Source organism: Astyanax mexicanus, chromosome 6 (genome assembly GCF_023375975.1).
Source record: "Astyanax mexicanus isolate ESR-SI-001 chromosome 6, AstMex3_surface, whole genome shotgun sequence".
Taxonomy (NCBI): Eukaryota; Metazoa; Chordata; class Actinopteri; order Characiformes; family Acestrorhamphidae; genus Astyanax; species Astyanax mexicanus.
Genome location: NC_064413.1, coordinates 53132896 through 53152333, shown reverse-complemented (window position 1 = coordinate 53152333; position 19438 = coordinate 53132896). Strand labels below are relative to the sequence as shown.

The window sequence follows — 19438 nt, the reverse complement described above, 5'->3', positions numbered from 1 at the left end:
CGGGTGGTATTTACTAGCGCTAAGCACTGTGGTTAGTTGCTATCATGCAAAAATATTGGAAATCTAAGCTTACTGTAACTAAATTGACAGTAAACTCACCCAAATAAACAGTTTTCAGGAAGGAAATCTGTGTAGATTCACATCCAGCACTCGATTGACTTTAAAAGAAAATGTTATTACAGATTTGTTTACTTAGGAGCTTCACCCAGCTGAGAGACCTGCTAAATTAGAACGGAAACATGACGACACCTCTATTCCTTACTAGTGTCGCATAAAATGCGCCTTAAAATCTGGTGCACCTTATGTATGAAAATAGAGTAGAAAATAGATGTTCATTGGTCTATAGCACTGCCACTATTATCAGGAGATTGCAGATTCGGATCCCAGTCATGCAGCTTGCCATCAAGCTGCCCGAGCCCTGAGAGAGAACAGATGGTCTTGTTCTTTCTGGGTAGGTACAGTAGCTGGCGCTCTTTTGTGCCGATCCACATCATCCTAGGGTGATGTGGATCGGCACAAGGCTGCGTCTGTGAGCTGATGTAAAAGAACCGAGTCGCAGTGCTTTCCTCCGAGCGTTAGCGCTGTGATGCTACTCGTCAATGCTGCATCAGCAGCAGTTAGAAAAGAGGCGGAGTCTGACTTCTCATGTGTCGGAGGAGGCGTGTGCTAGGTGGGTCTTAATGAGTGGATTGTAAACATGTATTTGGTGATGTATCACCTTGGTGTGCTTCAGGTACCACCACTGGAATAACATATTCTGTATTTTAAACACCAAATCAGACAAGAAACCTTATGTTTCTACACAGGACACTTCTATAATAGTTCTATAATTATAGAATGTAGTCCTGTATCTGTTTCTCTACATACTTTATTATCCCTGTTATCATCCAGAGAATGACCCACTGTTTACTTACACAATACAAACTGTCACTTTAAATGTTCCATCTGTACAATATCTGGTTATTTTTATATAAAATGTAATACAAACATGGTGAGAAATGCCACATTATTAACTATTTTTCTCACAGCTGTTGGGAAAAAACATTGGTGTATCTTTGTTGTAGCTGGATCAGGCATTGTGTTGACCTCTGTTGTTGCAGAAATGTCTCAGTTTTAGACTTTATACTTCTGTTTTCCTGTTTCACTGATCACACAGATATGCTGGAGAGAAAGACAAGAGAGAAAAAAACATTATTGATAGCAAAACGGATAACAAGAAACTATTGCTTTGCAGATCTCTGTAACAGTAAACTAGTGAAATACTGTTTAAAATTTGGGTTAAGCTGTAATTAACTCTATATAACATTAGAATACTAAACCCAAATAAACACAGAGAATAAAGTCAGTGATCAGTGAGAGTGTCTACCTGTAATTTACTCTATATAGCATTAGAATGCAAAATCCAAATTCACATTAATAAAGTCAGTGATCAGTGGTAGTGTCTACCTGTAATTAACTCTATATAAAATTAAAATCCTAAACCCAAATAAACATAAAGAATAAAGTCAGTGTTCAGTGAGGGTGTCTACCTGTAATTAACTCTATATAACATTAGAATACTAAACCCAAATTCACATTAATAAAGTCAGTGTTCAGTGAGAGTGTCTACCTGTAATTAACTCTATATAACATTAGAATACTAAACCCAAATTCACATTAATAAAGTCAGTGTTCAGTGAGAGTGTCTACCTGTAATTAACTCTATATAACATTAGAATACTAAACCCAAATAAACATTAATAAAGTCAGTGTTCAGTGAGAGTGTCTACCTGTAATTAACTCTATATAACATTAGAATACTAAACCCAAATTCACATTAATAAAGTCAGTGTTCAGTGAGGGTGTCTACCTGTAATTAACTCTATATAACATTAGAATACTAAACCCAAATAAACATTAATAAAGTCAGTGTTCAGTGAGAGTGTCTACCTGTAATTAACTCTATATAACATTAGAAGAATAAGAGATCTTACATTGAGGTCTCTGAAGTACTCATTGTAGTCGAGTGCGTATCCCACAACAAAACGATTCGGGATGACAAATCCAACATCTGTGAGGTAAAAAAGAAAATAGCAGCAAAATACTATTAAAATAATCACCCACTTTACAATATCGGTGTTTCTAATAAAGTGGCCACAGTGAGTGGAAGTAGAAGGTTACAGTAGGTGTTTCTAATAAAGACTTACAGTCTGGAAGTGTTTCAGATCCTTTTGGGATTCGCTTCACTAGGAGGCTGTGAAAAGAGAGGATATTGTACATCTGAACATATGGAAAGATTATATATATATATGTATATATATGTAATCAATTATATAATTACCGTATTTTCTGCACTATAAGGTGCACTTAAAATCCTTTAATTTACCCCAAAAATCTTCAGTGCACCTTATAATCCGGTGCTCCTTATGTATGAATTCTACCAACCAGGTATTAAGGAGCAGTAAAGAGACTCTGCTGAAGTACGTTATAAAGCGTTATAAAGGTAAGTTTTTAGTGAAGTTAGCATTAGCTGCTAACCACGCTATGTACTAGCTCTTTTGCAATTTAGAAGTGAGTATTATCGTCCTGTAGTCTGCTGGTAACCCCAGATAGCACTGCTAGGGCAGCATTAGCATTAGCCTCTAACCGCGCTAATTACTAGCTCTTCCATCATTTAGAGGTGAGTATTATCAGCCTGTAGCCTGCTGTTATCCCCAGCTAGCACTGCTGGAGCAGCATTAGCATTAGCCGCTAACTGCAGCGCTAGCTCTTTTGTCGTTCAGAGTGAAGTATATCAGACTGTAGTCCGCACTACAGCCTGTAAATTAACATCCAGCGCTCATTTTTTTCTGCATATCCTTTTATCCGGAATTACGTATTTCTTCTTAATTAAGTCTTATATTGTTTGCTTGTTTTTATGTTTAAATGTATTTTTCAGTCCCTTTAATTTTATTAAGGCTAGGCTGCATTGAAAATGATGGGTACCCTCAATGTATTTCGAGTGAAAATAAAGGTTGATTGACTGATTGATTGACTGATTGATTGATTGATTGATTGATTGGTTTACAATAAATAGTTTTTTATTACAGTTTTATTTACTTAGCTTAGCTTAATTTAACTTAGCTAGCTCCCCCCCGGCCCCACCACCATTTAACATTCCTCCATCCACAGTGTCACATGTGTATCAGAAATACACCATATATGGCTAATATTACCACCCACAGTGGACAGTACAGTGCAGCGCAATTGGTGGTAATGATGGTGACCGGCGGCTTCTGGCCAGAACTGTCCATGTGAACAGAGACAAGCAACTTTGGCAGAAATCAAGAAATCACATCCACATTCAATAAAGGAGACTCCGCCCACATATCCCACAGATCAATGCAGCATTCTTTTGCTTTAATGAGATGTGCCAAAAGTCATGGGACAAAATGCTAGCTCATTTACCAAGCTTTTTGGCATATCAGTGAATTATAAAATAGGTTTAGGCCTTTTAATGATTAAACAGAAACAGGTGAGTCACTTCATTATATAGCTATTATTATATAATTTTAATAAGATCATCATCATCATCAGCAGTATCTCCACTCACCCAGCCACCTTAACAGCCTTGGGCTGGAACATCTTCACATGCTGCAGCAGGGCCTTCATCGTCTTCCCTGTGTCCACTATGGCCTGCACACAATACACACACACACTTACACATACTAAACACACTACATACAGTGTGTCACAAAAGTAAGTACACCCCTCACATTTTTTCATGGGAAAACACCGACAAAATGACACTTTGTCTTTGTGCAGCTTATGTAACAGTGTACATTTATTCTTCCCTCAAAATAACTCAATATACAGCCATTAATATCAAAACCGAATAGGTACAAAAGTGAGTACACCCCTAAGAGACCACACCCCTAAATGTCCAAACTCAGCACATCTTGTCATTTTCCCTCCAAAATGTCATGTGACTCGTTAGTGTTACTACTGTAGGTCTCAGGTGTTCATAGGGAGCAGTTGTATTCAATTTTGTAGTACAGCTCTCACACTCTCTCATACTGGTCACTGAAAGTTCCAACATGGCACCTCATGGCAAAGAACTCTCTGAGGATCTTAAAAGACAAACTGTTACGCTACATGAAGATGACCAAGGCTACAGGAAAAACACCCTGAAACTGAGCTGCAGCACAGTCTCCAATATCTTATCTCTTTCTTATCTCTCTCTTTATGTAATAGTTGTACTGTACCAGTCAAAAGTTTCAACAGTTATTTTTTACATTATAAGTTTAATATTGAAGACTGTATTAAAGCTATACAGGAACACATGCTGAATTATTTAGTAAATCAAAATTGTTAAACAACCCAGAATATGTTTTATATTTTAGATTCCTCTAAGTACCACATTTAGCTTTGAGGACGGATCTGCACACTCTTGGTTTAATATTAATCTACAATGTAGAAAATAAATTAATCAAATTATTAAAGGAAACATTGAATCAGAAGGTATTTGCACTGGTATTATTTATTTCACAATTTACCATTTAATACCATTTAATGAAAAACGAACTAATTTAGAACTTGATGGCAAAAAAGCATCTCCAAAAAAGATGTATTTGTGAGTATTCATTAACATTAACACTCTATAAATGGACAATATTGAGCTTAATGTTCTAACAGTTAAACATATGTTGCTACCACTTTAAAATAAGGCTTCTTAATAACTTTATTTTTGAACTATAATAGCATATTAAATTACTAAACTGACTTTCTATATTATTTTATCAGATATGTTAAAAAGGTTATTTTCACTGTTGTTCTTTCTATTTAGGTGTGTATTAAGTGTTTATTAATGTTTTTAAAGTATTAACAACCTAATTAATAACTATTAATAAACTCCTTTATAAACTATTAATAAAGGAGCCTTGTTTTAAAAGTGGTAGCCATATGTTTAGCAGTGAGGTAATTAAAGCGTGTTGTTTTCTTACCTCAACAATCAACACATTCTTCACATTGCATCACAGGGAAAGAAGAAGAAGAACATCAGGTTAGAAACTACACATATATACACATATAACCCCTGATCACACAGTTACAAAACTACAAGTCTTGTAAAAATACAGTTACAGTTGTTTTGTCGACATCTGGCACCGAAAATAAAATTACAACAGCTCTGAAACTGTGAGGTGGGCGGAGCCTCCATGAGGATCAATGAACCTTATGCTCATATGATCCTAAAGATGGTCACCGGTCATCTTTCCTTGGAGCATTACTTTTTCATTGTCGTTTTTCCGCCCGTACATGGGCTCCCTATCTCCTTATAAGAGCATTTTTTTCCCGTCCGTGTCCCAATTCACTAGCCGGGGCAGCGGTAGGGTTTTGGAGCGCGACCCTGACGACACGGGTTCGATCCTGCGTGAGGAGCGGTGTGTTTATTTATTTATTTTCCTTTCTTCTTGAGTTTACCTGCTTTTGAGATCAACTGTCCTGCAATTGGGTTCAACAACCCTCTGGGCTGGAGAGCTACTAGTCTGAACATTACACATCATTTTCCTAAACAAAATAATTTTTTGTGGTCTGCCACGCAATGGCAGTTTTGTTGTAGTAAAACATGATAAAAAGTACTTACCTTTGAAGAATAGCACACCTCCGTTCTCCCACAGCGTTCAGAGATCATTGACTCCACATAGCGTAGCAGCCAGCGCCAGGAGGCAGGCTATGCAGAGTCTATGTACTTACGTCTAAGTATTTATCAGTACAGTGATGGCGGCGCTCGGAGCTGAAGCTAGGGTTATGGGATGTATCCAGTGGTTTTAATAAGCTTCTTGTGCACTTTTTAAGTTTTTAATGTCTCGTTTTAAATGTCAGGGCTCTCTGGATTCTAGCAAGGAGGTGTGGAGCTACTTTGAGCTGGATAACGGTGGAAAAATCAATTTAGAAGGGTAAAGTCTGAAGGATGTTTGGACAAACTATTAAAATTTCTGGATCTCTGAACACTGTGGGAGAACGGAGTTGAGCTATTCATCAAAGGTAAGAACTTTTTATCATGTTTTACTACAACAAACGTCCATTTTACAACAGCGTTCTCCTTTCATTGCCGAAGCTTGGGTACTATTGGTTATTATTGTTTAACAGTAAGACAGTAAGTGATTGTTCAGGCAGGTAAGAACAGCACAGGTACGCCAGCGCTGTAGCTCCTCCACCTGAACCCAGTTACGTAACGAAGTGAAAGTATGGAGGTGAGAACAAACATCCAGTGCTGATAACCTGCTCCACCACATGCCCCACAAATGCAGCAGAGCACCAGCGATTTCTGCATGAGCTCATCTCCTGCCAGCCAGTCTTAAGTATGCCACACATGCTGATGATGAGTCCAGATGGGGCTGAGCTTTTAAAACCCTGAGCAGGAGCTGCTGAAATGCTGCCAAACCAGGACTAGATCAGAGTTTACTTTCAGGACAGTGAAAGTGACAGTTCCACAAACAAGCTAAAGTACACAGTGCTTTAAGTGTACACTGTAAAACACACTGACATTTAAAAAACACACACATACACACCTACTGAAAATATACTAACGATTAGCTCAGTGTAGAGCTGGTCAGTTCAGTTTTCTGTCAGTTTAAGGCTAAATTAAAGGCTGAAATAGAAATTCAGCCATAAAATGATTTTTTTTCTTTCAGCGTGGTATAGAAGAAATGGGTTCCCCTTTTTGACATTTTTTGTCAAACCGAGGGCCCAATTTTAGCGATTTATAGCTCATTGGTCAATTAGGCATCTGGATTAGGTTAGTGGCTGAACTGCACTTAGCAGGGCATTATTACATATTATCACATGTTGTAAAGTGACATATGACATTACAAAAACTGTTATTAGTAGGGGTGGGCAATATTTTATTGTATAAAATATATCGTGACAGAAATATCATGATATTAAAAATCCATATCGTGATAATAGGGCTGTTCTGTCTTAAAAGTAGTCTATTATTTACTGTGAAGCTTTAGGTGTATTTATTGTATAATTGTTTTGGTTTGCAGTTTATATGCATGCACTAAATATTCTGCAATATTTTTTCTGCATTATATTATTTTATGCTATATTATTTATTTTGCCACATTATGATTATGCTGGTATACTATTATACTATATTCCTGAAATGAATTAATTATTTTAGTTTTCCTATATCGCCAAGTATATCGATATCGCAAAAATACCCTGAAATGTCGTGATATTATTATAGAGCCATATCGCCCACCCCTAGTTATTAGTATTAAAAAGCCTTTATTTTAAAACATTTTTAACTGCTGTCTGTCTCGGCGGTGTCGCAGTGCTGTTAGCCAATCAGAGGCGATATGTTTGCATGTATGAATATTCATGAGCAAGACCTGAAATCCTATCGTTCCCCCACAACACACTCCTTCACTGGACTAAAGCAGCATTATACTGATCACCGGAACAGCCTAAAATAAAAAAACATTGGATTTTGGTGAGAAAATCAGATTTGGCCCATTTTCATCTGCTGCGTGAATGTACTGTAGCCTACATTGACATACCAAAAGTCATGGGACAGCAGTATGTAAAATGTCCCTAAAGTGTTTCCTTTGAAACCACCCACAGCTGTATAAGTTGTGAGGTGTTAACATGCTCATAGCAATGTGATGTGACCCCACACACATATCCCACTGGTCAATGCAGCGTTCTTTAACTTCCATGGGGCATGCCAAAAGTCATGGGACGTGATGCTAGCATGTTAGCGTACATAGACAAAGGTACTGGAGCCATCACTTCTCACAGGTATTTGTTTTGGTGGCACAAGGGGTTACCTGAACTGTATAAAGCAGGTGGTTTTAATGTTATGGCTGATTGATATTGCTGCATTCCAGCGCAAGACTAATTCAGAGCTCTGCCCAGAACATCTGCAGGAGGCGCGGGTATAAACAGCTGTACTGAACTCTATTTATGAAGATCTGATCCTGCAGTCCAGCATGCAGTCATTTACTGTGATTAAATATAATGGCGCTCAGCTCTGCCAACTATGACATTCTGGGTGAAATAAACAGCAGAAACTCTCACAGAGCGCAGAGCGGTCACACACTCCTCCAAACGAGCACTCACACACACACATCACCAGCCAGCTGGACGGCTAACCGCACCACACCCAAACACACTGGCACCAACAACACCATCCCAGCCAGCGAGTTCATCCTGCACTCATTACAGAGCAGCACATTATTCCTAATAAAGACTGATAAAGACATTAAATAACACCAAGCACCTCTTATCAGCACAGTGCTAATCTAGCTACATACCATAATAATCATCATCACACGCTCTCCTCATGCTGTCTGGAGGTGTTCAGTAATCTCTAATAGACTGATTTATGTGATTTTTGACCCTGTATGACTTACCATTACTTATAAATATGGACATACAGGGGTTGGACAATGAAACTGAAACACCTGTAATTTTAGTGTGGGAGTTTTGGTTTCATGGATAAATTGGAGCAGCCTGGTGTCCAATCTTCATTATTTGCACATTGCACCAGTAAGAGCAGAGTGGGAAGGTTCAATTAGCAGGGTAAGAGCAGAGTTTTGATCAAAATATTGCAATGCACACAACATTATGGGAGACATACCAGAGTTCAAAAGAGGACAAATTGTTGGTGCACGTCTTGCTGGAGCATCTGTGACCAAGACAGCAAGTCTTTGTGATGCATCAAGAGCCACGGTATCCAGGGTAATGTCAGCACACCACCAAGAAGGACCAACCACATCCAAGAGGATTAACTGTGGATGCTGTAAGAGGAAGCTGTCTGAAAGGGATGTTCGGGTGCTAACCCGGATTGTATCCAAAAAAACATAAAACCACGGCTGATAAAATCACGCAGAATTCAATGTGCACCTCAACTCTCCTGTTTCCACCAGAACTGTCCGTCACCACAATCAATTATTGTGATCTAAAACCAGGTGTTTCAGTACTTAATTTGAGAGCTCTAAGCTTCATTAAAAACATTTATAAGTGCTTTAAGTTCCCAAACTTCTAATAGAGCATATCCACATATCCACCCGCACACACACAGCCTCTTGACTCCTCCACACAGTGAGCAGATGAGTCAGGGTCAGCAGGGTGAGGGATAAACCGCAGTAACAGAATGGCTCTTATGAGGGCGATACAATGGCCGAGTCTGTGAGAGGAAACCTCAGACATATGACCAGCAGAACAGAACACTGTGCCCTACAGAGCAGCTTCCCTCAACATCCCCAACCCCTGCACTGCACTGATACTGGACATGCCCTTACCCACACACACACACACACACACACACACAGGCCGGAAAAATGCATGTCTCTGAATGGCTCAAAAGTAACTAAAATAGGGTTTTGGCCTTGACCTTAAACAGGCAGTTCATGCCTCAAAACCCTCCAGTATAGCTAACAAGCTTAAAACAGTGGGCCACAATTCCTCTGCAGTGAAGTGAATTCATTTAAAGCTCACTAAAATTTCTAAAATGTAAAATTTTGCCTCTGTCCTCAGTCACTTGAACCCTTTCAGACACTGCATCCATTACAATGGACATTGTGTGTTTTATTTATTTTTCATAAAGGGATGGATGGCAGATCCTGCACCATTGCTTTCCCCAAACTTCAGAATTCATGAATTCATTCACTTATTTGATGTAAAGTGTCCTAGTGTTGTGAAACATTTTATATAAACTTAAATTATTATTAGTAGGGGTATCAGGGTTCATACACTTTTTAACCAATATATTTCCATGACTTTTTCATGACTTTTTCATGACTTTTCCATGCCCTCATGGCAAATTCTCATGACCATACGGTCTTCAAGACATCAGTGCAGACAAAGAAACTAAAAGTTCAAGTTAAAACTGACTATAATAGGCCTATCCTACCTACAATTAATAAAATAAATGTTGAAATATTACACATTTTCCTGGCTAAATAACATTTCTGCATATTTTGCATGTATATGCTTATATTTGTCTTAAATGATCATTTCTCTTACTGTGTGAATTTACAGTTATTGCTACATTTCTTTCACTGCATGATGAAATTACCTAAACATTAAATTATTTGTCTTTATAACAAAAGCTCATTTGCTCAGTCAATAAACAAAAAAAAATCCATGATTTTTCCTAATCTTTTTGGGTGTTTTCATTTTTCCAAAATGTATCCAGGCCTGGAAATTGCTATGTTTAAATTTCATGACTTTTCCAGGTTTTTCATGACTGTTCAAACTGTTCAGACTGTTCAAACCCTATATTCCAGGTGGCTGTCATGGCCGCCCATTTTACATCCTGTGTAAGGCGTGTTGCAATGCTCATTGCTATCGTACACCCCACCAACAGTATATTTTCATGCCATGTGAACTGATGGTCGTGTTGGTCTGGAAGTTAGGTGTGTTCAGGTAAATTTCTGGCGTATTGCTATCTTGGAAATGGGAGAAAAGGAGCTCCACTGATTGAACACAACCTAGACAGATGTCAACAGTCAGACGTTTATTGCTACCTTGGCAAAACAGGCACACACAAGGATACGCAGCAGTGCACAAACCCAACTTTTACATCAACAATAAACAGAATACTAAATAAAATAACATTGCTGTTCCTGTAAATGAGCTGCTGGAGCTGCTTTGAGCAGCACAAGGTGTACTTTTCCTGCCGTTATGATAGCAAAGACACTTTAACACATCTTAAATCAAGCTGCACGATACACAGTTGATAGCTTGCCTATAGATCGCTAAAACAGGGCCTACAGTATAGTTGGTATGGTGCTACTATTTGTTAAGCATGGTATTGACAGGTGGATTCTTTGGTATCCTAGGCCGTTGCTATGATGCTACGAAGTGGTTGCTATGGTATGGTAGGCCCATATCATATTTTAATTCATCCCCTTCAAAGAAAATAAATAAAAAAGACACACTGAACCTTTCATAGTGCCCTAGGGGTTAATTAAACAGCTTTTGACCCCCAGTGGACCACCTTCCAGCCTGGTAAGCCACATGTTAATGAGGCATATTACTGAAATTTACTATAAACTATAAAAACACTCGTCTTTGAGCGTGTGGTTGCATATCTGTGTGGCCTGTAAAAGCGTCTACAGAACAATGTGAGATTGGCATCACACTCCAATATCAGAAAGCAGAGGAAGTTCACCCACAGTTCAGGTTCTGGGTTTCTCAGAACTCCACAGCTCTTCTTATGAAATCCAGCTCTCTGGGGCAGAACCATTAGTTTCCCCCAAATTTACTGGGAGACGATGAAAAGACAAATTAAGCCCAGGACACACTGCAAATTCCTCAACATCTAAAGCATAAACAGCAACAGATCCCACACGGATATCCATAAAACACACAGCCCAGACACTCACTCCTACCTGATCTTCACTCAGACTCAACTAATGCTTTTATTGATTTATACACACATACAGCTCCGGAAAAAAAAAAGAGACCACTTCAGTTTCTGAATCAGTTTCTCTGATTTTGCTATTTATAGGTTTATGTTTGAGTAAAATGAACATTGTTGTTTTATTCTATAAACTACAGACAACATTTCTCCCAAATTCCAAATAAAAATATTCTCTTTTAGAGCATTTTTTATTTATTTGCAGAAAATGAAAAATGGTTAAAATAACCAAAAAAATGAGATGCAGAGCTTTCAGACCTCAAATAATGCAAAGAAAAAACAAGTTCATATTCATAAAGTTTAAAAAAATCAGAAATCACAAATATTTGGTGGAATAACCCTGGTGGTTTTTAATCACAGTTTTTATGCATCTTGGCATCATGTTCTCCTCCACCAGTCTTACACACTGCTTTTGGTGCAAAAATTCAAGCAGTTCAGTTTGATTTGATGGCTTGTGAACATCCATCTTCCTCTTTATTATATTCCAGAGGTTTTCAATTTGGTCAAATCAAAGAAACTCATCATTTTTAAGTGCTCTCTTATTTTTTTCAAGAGCTGTTTGACAGTTACTATTAACATGTTATGGTTAAATGCAGAAAATGCAGCCAAGATGTGTAAAGCTGTTTAATCTAAGCAAGTGGTGCTTCTTTTAAGAATGTAAAATATAAAACATGTTCTGCTTTAATAAATATTAGTGAGTAGAAGTAGGAGGTAATTGTAGGTGTTTCTGATAAATGGGCCATTAGTGAGTGGAAGTATAAGGTTACAGTAGGTGTTTCTAATAAATTGGCCAACAGTGAGTGAAAGTACAAGATTACAGTAGGTGTTTCTGATAAATTGGCCAACATTGAGTGGAAGTATAAGGTTACAGTAAGTGTTTCTGATAAAGTGGCCACAGTGAGTGGAAGTATAAGGTTATAGAAGGTGTTTCTAATAAAGTGGCCACAGTAAGAGAAAGCACAAGGTACTGTAGTAGGTGTTTTTAATAAATTGGCCAACATTGAGAGGAAGCACAAGGTTACAGTAGGTGTTTCTAATAAAGTGGCCAACATTGAGAGGAAGCACAAGGTTACAGTAGGTGTTTCTGATAAAGTGGCCAACATTGAGAGGAAGCACAAGGTAACAGTAGGTGTTTCTGATAAAGTGGCCACAGTGAGTGAAAGCAAAACATAAAACATATTCTGCTTTAATAAATATTTAATGAATATTTCCATACATTTTCATATATTTATATAGTTTGGATGAGTTTAATATTAATCTACAATGCAGAACATCTTAAAATAATGAAACTGGTTCTGTACACGTGAAAGAACTAATACATTCTTACATGTTCTTTGCTACTGTCAGACTCTTTATATGATATTGTAATAACAGTGAGTGTAAAACAGAAAAAAAAAAACAAATCTTACCTTTCCTTTGAAGATGGAGAGATCCTCAGGCCCGATGATGTGCAGGTCCTCAGTGGAGCGGTCATTCTAAAAAAGAGTCAGGAAAGACAGGCATTAGGAGAGAGGAGTAAAGTTTACTTATTATTATGATTTATCAATACAATTTCATCTTTATACCAAACTGCACATTATGTGTCAGTCTGGGCTCCCTGTCACTAGGTGGAGCTGTTTCTCAGTAGGTACAGAACCGGTCAAAAACTTGGACACACCTTAAATTCAAAGTGGCCAGTGATTGGAAGCCTCAGGTTACAGTAGGTGTTTCTAATAAAGTGGCCACAGTGAGTGGACGTATAAGGTTACAGTAGGTGTTTCTAATAAAGTGGCCACAGTGAGTGGAAGTACAATGTTATAGTAGGTGTTTCTTATAATGTGGCCACAGTAAGTGGAAGTATAAAGTTAAAGTAGGTGTTTCTAATAAAGTGGCCAGTGATCGGAAGCCCCAGGTTACAGTAGGTGTTTCTAATAAAGTGGCCACAGTGAGTGGAAGTACAATGTTATAGTAGGTGTTTCTTATAATGTGGCCACAGTAAGTGGAAGTATAAAGTTACAGGAGGTGTTTCTAATAAAGTGGCCACAGTGAGTGGAAGTACAATGTTACAGTAGGTGTTTCTAATAAAGTGGCCACAGTAAGTGGAAGTATAAGGTTACAGTAGGTGTTTCTAATAAAGTGGCCACAGTAAGTGGAAGTATAAGGTTACAGTAGGTGTTTCTAATAAAGTGGCCAGTGATTGGAAGCACCAGGTTACAGTAGGTGTTTCTAATAAAGGGCCAGTGATTGGAAGTCCCAGGTTACAGTAGGTGTTTCCAATAAAGTGGCCAGTGATTGGAAGACCCAGGTTACAGTAGGTGTTTCTAATAAAGTGGCCAGTGATTGGAAGACCCAGGTTACAGTAGGTGTTTCTAATAAAGTGGCCAGTGATTGGAAGACCCAGGTTACAGTAGGTGTTTCTAATAAAGTGGCCAGTGATTGGAAGACCCAGGTTACAGTAGGTGTTTCTAATAAAGTGGCCAGTGATTGGAAGACCCAGGTTACAGTAGGTGTTTCTAATAAAGTGGCCAGTGATTGGAAGACCCAGGTTACAGTAGGTGTAGTAAGTGAGTGGAAGTACCTAGTAGAAACTTTTCCCTGGACAGAAGAGATAAACTCTTTCTAATAACCTTGATTTCAGAAGAAAAGGTGAATAATCAGGTGTCCCATTACTTTTGTCCATGTAGTATATCAGTATACTCAAACATGTAAATCTACTGTACCACTGGACAGGAGTGTGACTGGAGTATTCATGGAGCCAAGGACACCAATCCCAAGACATGCCTTACTTTCTGAACCAACCAATCACTGCTTAGCAACCGTTGCTAGCTGGTTTATGGGATGCAGTATATCATAAAAATGGCTCTGGCTGCATTCTGGCATTTATGGCCAGAGCAGTACATTATCCAGCTCTTCTCAATTAACTTTTTTATGCAGAATATAGGCACAAGCATTGTGTGCAGCAGTAGCAAACATCATACATAGTTTTTTAATTTGTTGCATCAGTATTAAATGAGTGTGCGAATTATACTAATGACAATTCTGATTTGACCTAATGAAGAACTAAAGCATTAGCATAGCCTAGCCTAGATAATAGATATTGCATCTCTAATCCAAAGGTTTCATAGATATGCCTCAAATAATCTGAAATAAACCATTAATTAATGACAAATTAATGAATAAAATATGTGTTCCATCTGTACATTTCTGATTTAATGGTGTTTTCTATCTACAAAGGTCCTAATCTTATGCTCATAAATGCTGGTGATGTCTCGAGGATGCCCTTGAGATGTGTGTCCTGTCTCTAAACAGATAAAATGCACCAACAGCGCCATCTACTGGATGAAAAACAACATGTCAGTAAGTGGAATTGCAGGTTAGGTGTTTCTAATAAAGTGGCCAGCCAGTAGAAGTATAAGGTTACAGTAGGTGTTTCTAATAAAGCAGCCAATGGGGTTAGAGTAGGTGTTTCTAATAAACTGCCCATTAGTGAGTGGAAGTGTAAGGTTACAGAAGGTGTTTCTGATAAATTGGCAATTAGTGAGTGGAAGTATAAGGTTACAGTAGGTGTTTCTAATAAAGCAGCCAATGGGGTTAGAGTAGGTGTTTCTAATAAACTGGCCATTAGTGAGTGGAAGTGTAAGGTTACAGAAGGTGTTTCTGATAAATTGGCAATTAGTGAGTGGAAGTATAAGGTTACAGTAGGTGTTTCTAATAAAGTGGCCATTAGTGAGTAGAAGCACAAGGTACTGTAGTAGGTGTTTCTAATAAAGTGGCCAACATGGAGTGGAAGCACAAGATTACAGTAGATGTTTCTAATAAAGTGGCCATAGTGAGTGAAAGCACAAGGTTATAGTAGGTGTTTCTGATAAATTGGCCAACATTGAGTGGAAGCACATGATTACAGTAGGTGTTTCTAATAAATTGGCCAGTCAGTGAGTGGAAGTACTAGGTTACAGAAGGTGTCTCTAATAAAGTGTCCACAGTGAGTAGAATTACAAGGTTAAGTAGGTGTTTCTAATAAATTGGCCAGTCAGTAAGTGGAAGCCCAAGATTACAGAAGGTGTTTCTGATAAATTGGCCACAGTGAGAGAAAGCACAAGGTAGGTATCACAAGGTATTAGTAGGTGTTTCTAATAAATTGGCAATCAGTGAGTGGAAGTATAAGGTTACCGTATGTGTTTCTAATAAAGTGTCCAATGAGGTTAGAGTAGGTGTTTCTAATAAAGTGGCCAGTCAGTGAGTGGAAGCACAAGGTTATAAGTGGGTGTTTCTAATAAAGTGGCCATCATTGAGAGGAAGCATAAGGTTACAGTAGGTGTTTTCGATAAATTGGCCAGTCAGTGAGTGGAAGCACAAGGTTACAGTAGATGTTTCTAATAAATTGGCCAACATTGAGTGGAAGCACAAGATTACAGAAGGTGTTTCTGATAAATTGGCCAGTGTAGCTCTTACCAGGTAGCTCTTGAGGCGTATGAACTCCACCCTTGTGGTGAGTTGGCGGTTGGTGCTTCGGCTCTGGGATTTGATGGAATCCACCAGGTCGGAGCAGAACTTGTATCCTCCTTTGAGAACACAGAGCACCATCAGCGTGTGATGGCCTATCTCCTCCAGGATATCCCGGGCTAAACACTCTATCCTGGAATAAAGCAGCAGATTGGACTCACACTGGGAGCATGTGTCTGTGTGGATGAGTGAATTAAACCAGGGGTCACATGATAGCAGTTTGGGAAGTTGAGTCCTAATGAGAGAGGGAATGTGGAGAGCCAACAATGCACATTCATTTATTCAACTAGAAAGAGGGCTGAGGAATGTACACTATCATGCCAAAAGTCATGGGACTGCAGTATGGAAACTGATCATGAAATGTTCCCTCAAGGAACCACTTAGGAACATCCACACCTGTATACGTTTTGAGGTTTTATCTTCTAATATTATAGTATTTAACAATCCTCCATCAACTGTCCCATGACTTTTGGCATATCAATGTATATATTAATGAACACATTGAGTATATTAAATAATGATAACTAATCATTATTATGCTATAGTGCACTAAAGTGTTCTTGTAGCCTCATTATTATTAATCAGTATATTTAAAGAGTGATAAAATGGAACAATCTTTTTTTGTACTTATTATACTTTAATTACAGTATAAAAAATAATACAAAAGGCTTACTTAAATTGTGCTAAGTGTACTTAACTGTAATAAAATGGAACTACCGTATTTTTTAATATACTTGTATATATGTAACCCTATATTTTAAATATGCTTACAGTACAATTATAATACATTTAATACAGAGTATTACAACTGTATCACTATTATTATACACAAGGTATATTAGAAATGTATTAAGAATGTGATCTATATTTACATTAGAGTACAAATTTGCTTCTTGTTCCTGCCTTTTGTAAGTAGGACACTTCTAGTATACTTCGTTGGCTATAAAAAAAAAAAAAAAAAATATATATATATATATATATATATATATATATATATATATATATATATATATATATATTTAGTATATTTTAATATACTGTACTACAATTTTTAGCGAGTTACAAATTTACTTTGTATGTTTTATTTGATATTTACATGTTGTTTAGCACTTATCCTATACTTTACTTATATTTATTTTTCCTAATTATAATTACAAAGCATTGAAATAAATTTAAACTGTTATATTATTGTAATACCTAAATATATATATATAAAGTAATTTAATTTACTTTCTAAAAAGTTACATGATACATTGTACTTTAAGTGAACTACTGTAACTGTTGTTTTTAACATACTTTGCTAAAAATGTACAAAAGTATATTTAGAAATAAGTGTTTTAGAAGTAATTACATTAAACTAAAAGTGTACTTCATAGTAGTCTATATTTTTTAAATACACTATATTGTACTTTTTAAAAAGTATGATGAAATTTTACTTTTAAACATTTGATGAAAACATAATTTTATCACTGATCATCAGTAAATTTTACATTTAATTTGTAAATCACACAGTCCAAACTGCTCGAGGTCTAGAGTGAAGAACTTTAATACAAAAATATTTAATATTTTAGTACTTCCACTTAAGTGTGGTGCTTAAAGAATATTTCAACTTCTACTCAAGTCATTTTTTTGATAGAGCACTTAAAGTACTTTTACTCAAGTCTGGGTTACGTGTGTGCAAAGGTGTGTCTTTACCTGTTCATGATCACTCCATGTGGGATGAGCACACTCTCGATATCACCTCGGTAATGCTCTGGGTAATTAAACAGCTCCAAATTATAACCAGGCCAGTCATCCGGAATCTACAGCAGAAAGATAGACAAACTTTTTTCTTACATTGAACCACAATTTTACACCAAATCTCACTCTAAATGACTTAAAACAGGTTTAAATGTCAGTGAACAGGACGAGATGAGCACCCTTGTGAAAAGAAAGTATACTTAAGAGCCTTAAAAGTATGTTCAAATTAGGTAAAGAATACTAAAAGTGCATTTTCTATTTAATATACTCAATGAAAATACACATTAAATATACTTTCTCTGTATTTCCTTAATACATAAATTGTATTTTTAGGCAATATGCTTTAAATTATACTTTGTGTTGATAGAAAAAAATATATAGTGGCATTAAATACTGCTTAAAGTGCATTTTAATGTTGTTTTTTTCAGTGGCGTTACACACAATAAAACTCTGGAAAAAAACAAAAACCCGCTTAAAAATTATGAGTTTCTTTAATTTTACCAAATTAAAAACCTCTAGAATATAATCAAGAGGAAGATGGAGGATCACAAGCCATCAGACCAAACTGAACTGCTTGAATTTTTGCACCAGGAGTAAAGCAGCATAAAGTTATCCAAAAGCAGTGTGTAAGACTGGTGGAGGAGAACATGATGCCAAGATGCATGAAAACTGTGAATAAAAACCACCAAGGTTATTCCACCAAATATTGATTTCTGAACTCTTAAAACGTTATGTATATGAACTTGTTTTTTACAATATACTTTGTCATTTACAATATACTTTAAATGTATTTAAAATGACGTTTGAAAAACACATACTCAAATCTGCTTAAATTTGGAGACGTTATACGGGAAAAAAACACTCAAAAGCACAACCTAATACTTGTATGTTGTATTTAAATATAGCTTAATTGCAAGTGAAATATACTTAAGTTTCAAAATAGTACATTTAGTTTGTATTGCATTAAGTATGCATTCATTTTTAATGCTAAAAGTATGTACTTCTCCATGTTAAGTATATTTTTTTAAATACACTTTTCTTTTACAAGGACAGCTACAAAGTGTATACAGTGACCATCAAATTAGAAAATCACTCTTAATTCTTCACTCAGAGCTAAAGCTGGATATTTACCACCAGGCCTTCCTCCTTCTGCACACATCCAACCAGTCTGTCCGTCATCGTCACCACTCCTCAGCTGGAGTAATGAAGCAGCAGCAGCAGAAGACCAGCACACACTCCTCCTCCCACCACTCCACCACTCCACTACTCCTCCACTCGCAAGTCTCTTCTGTTCAAATCTGCAGTTCAGGACTGAGGAACTACACAATTATATCTTCTTAAAGGGACAGGGCTTTAAAAGTATCTATGAATGAATGAATGAATGAAGTGCAACTTATATAGCGCCTTTCTAGAAATGCAAGGATGCTTTACAATTTACACACAACCATTCATACTCAGCACTCATCCACACACTGGTGAAAAACGGCAGCCAATAGCGCACAGCGTACTCTCAACCGGAAACAACCGCACACCTGGAGGACTGCATCATGCCAATCCATATCTGGGCACACAGTCATACATACATTTATACACACTAGATCAATTTAGAGTATTCCATTTTTCTGGGTACATTTAGAGTATTCAGTTTGCCTGATCTCCATGTTTTGGACTGGGGGAGGAAACTGAAGTCCTCTTAGGAAACCCACACAAACACAGGAAGAACATGAAAACTCTTCTCAGATAGGGACTTGAACCCAAGACCCCAGTGCTGGGAGGCGAACGTGCTAACAACTAAGCCACCGTGCTGCCCAAATTAATTTATAA

The 19438-nt window shown here is 37.2% G+C and overlaps 1 protein-coding gene across 2 annotated transcripts; it reads right to left on the bottom strand.

Moving 5' to 3' along the window:
• Window positions 1–850: 850 nt before the first annotated feature.
• Window positions 851–18887, bottom strand: prtfdc1a (phosphoribosyl transferase domain containing 1a). 2 transcript variants are annotated; one of them, XM_022666625.2, is made up of 9 exons: window positions 18746–18887; window positions 17570–17676; window positions 15824–16007; window positions 12802–12867; window positions 4962–4979; window positions 3572–3654; window positions 2187–2233; window positions 1974–2050; window positions 851–1161 (listed from the first exon to the last, which is right to left on the bottom strand). In XM_022666625.2, exons 1-9 carry the CDS (start codon window positions 18791–18793, stop codon window positions 1114–1116), a joined length of 678 nt encoding a protein of 225 aa, XP_022522346.1. In that variant the 5' UTR covers window positions 18794–18887; the 3' UTR covers window positions 851–1113. The 2 variants fall into 2 exon arrangements, with proteins under 2 accessions (XP_022522346.1, XP_049336870.1); XM_049480913.1 differs by lacking the exon at window positions 4962–4979 and having other exon boundaries at window positions 18746–18883.
• Between the last annotated feature and the right edge of the window lie 551 nt (window positions 18888–19438).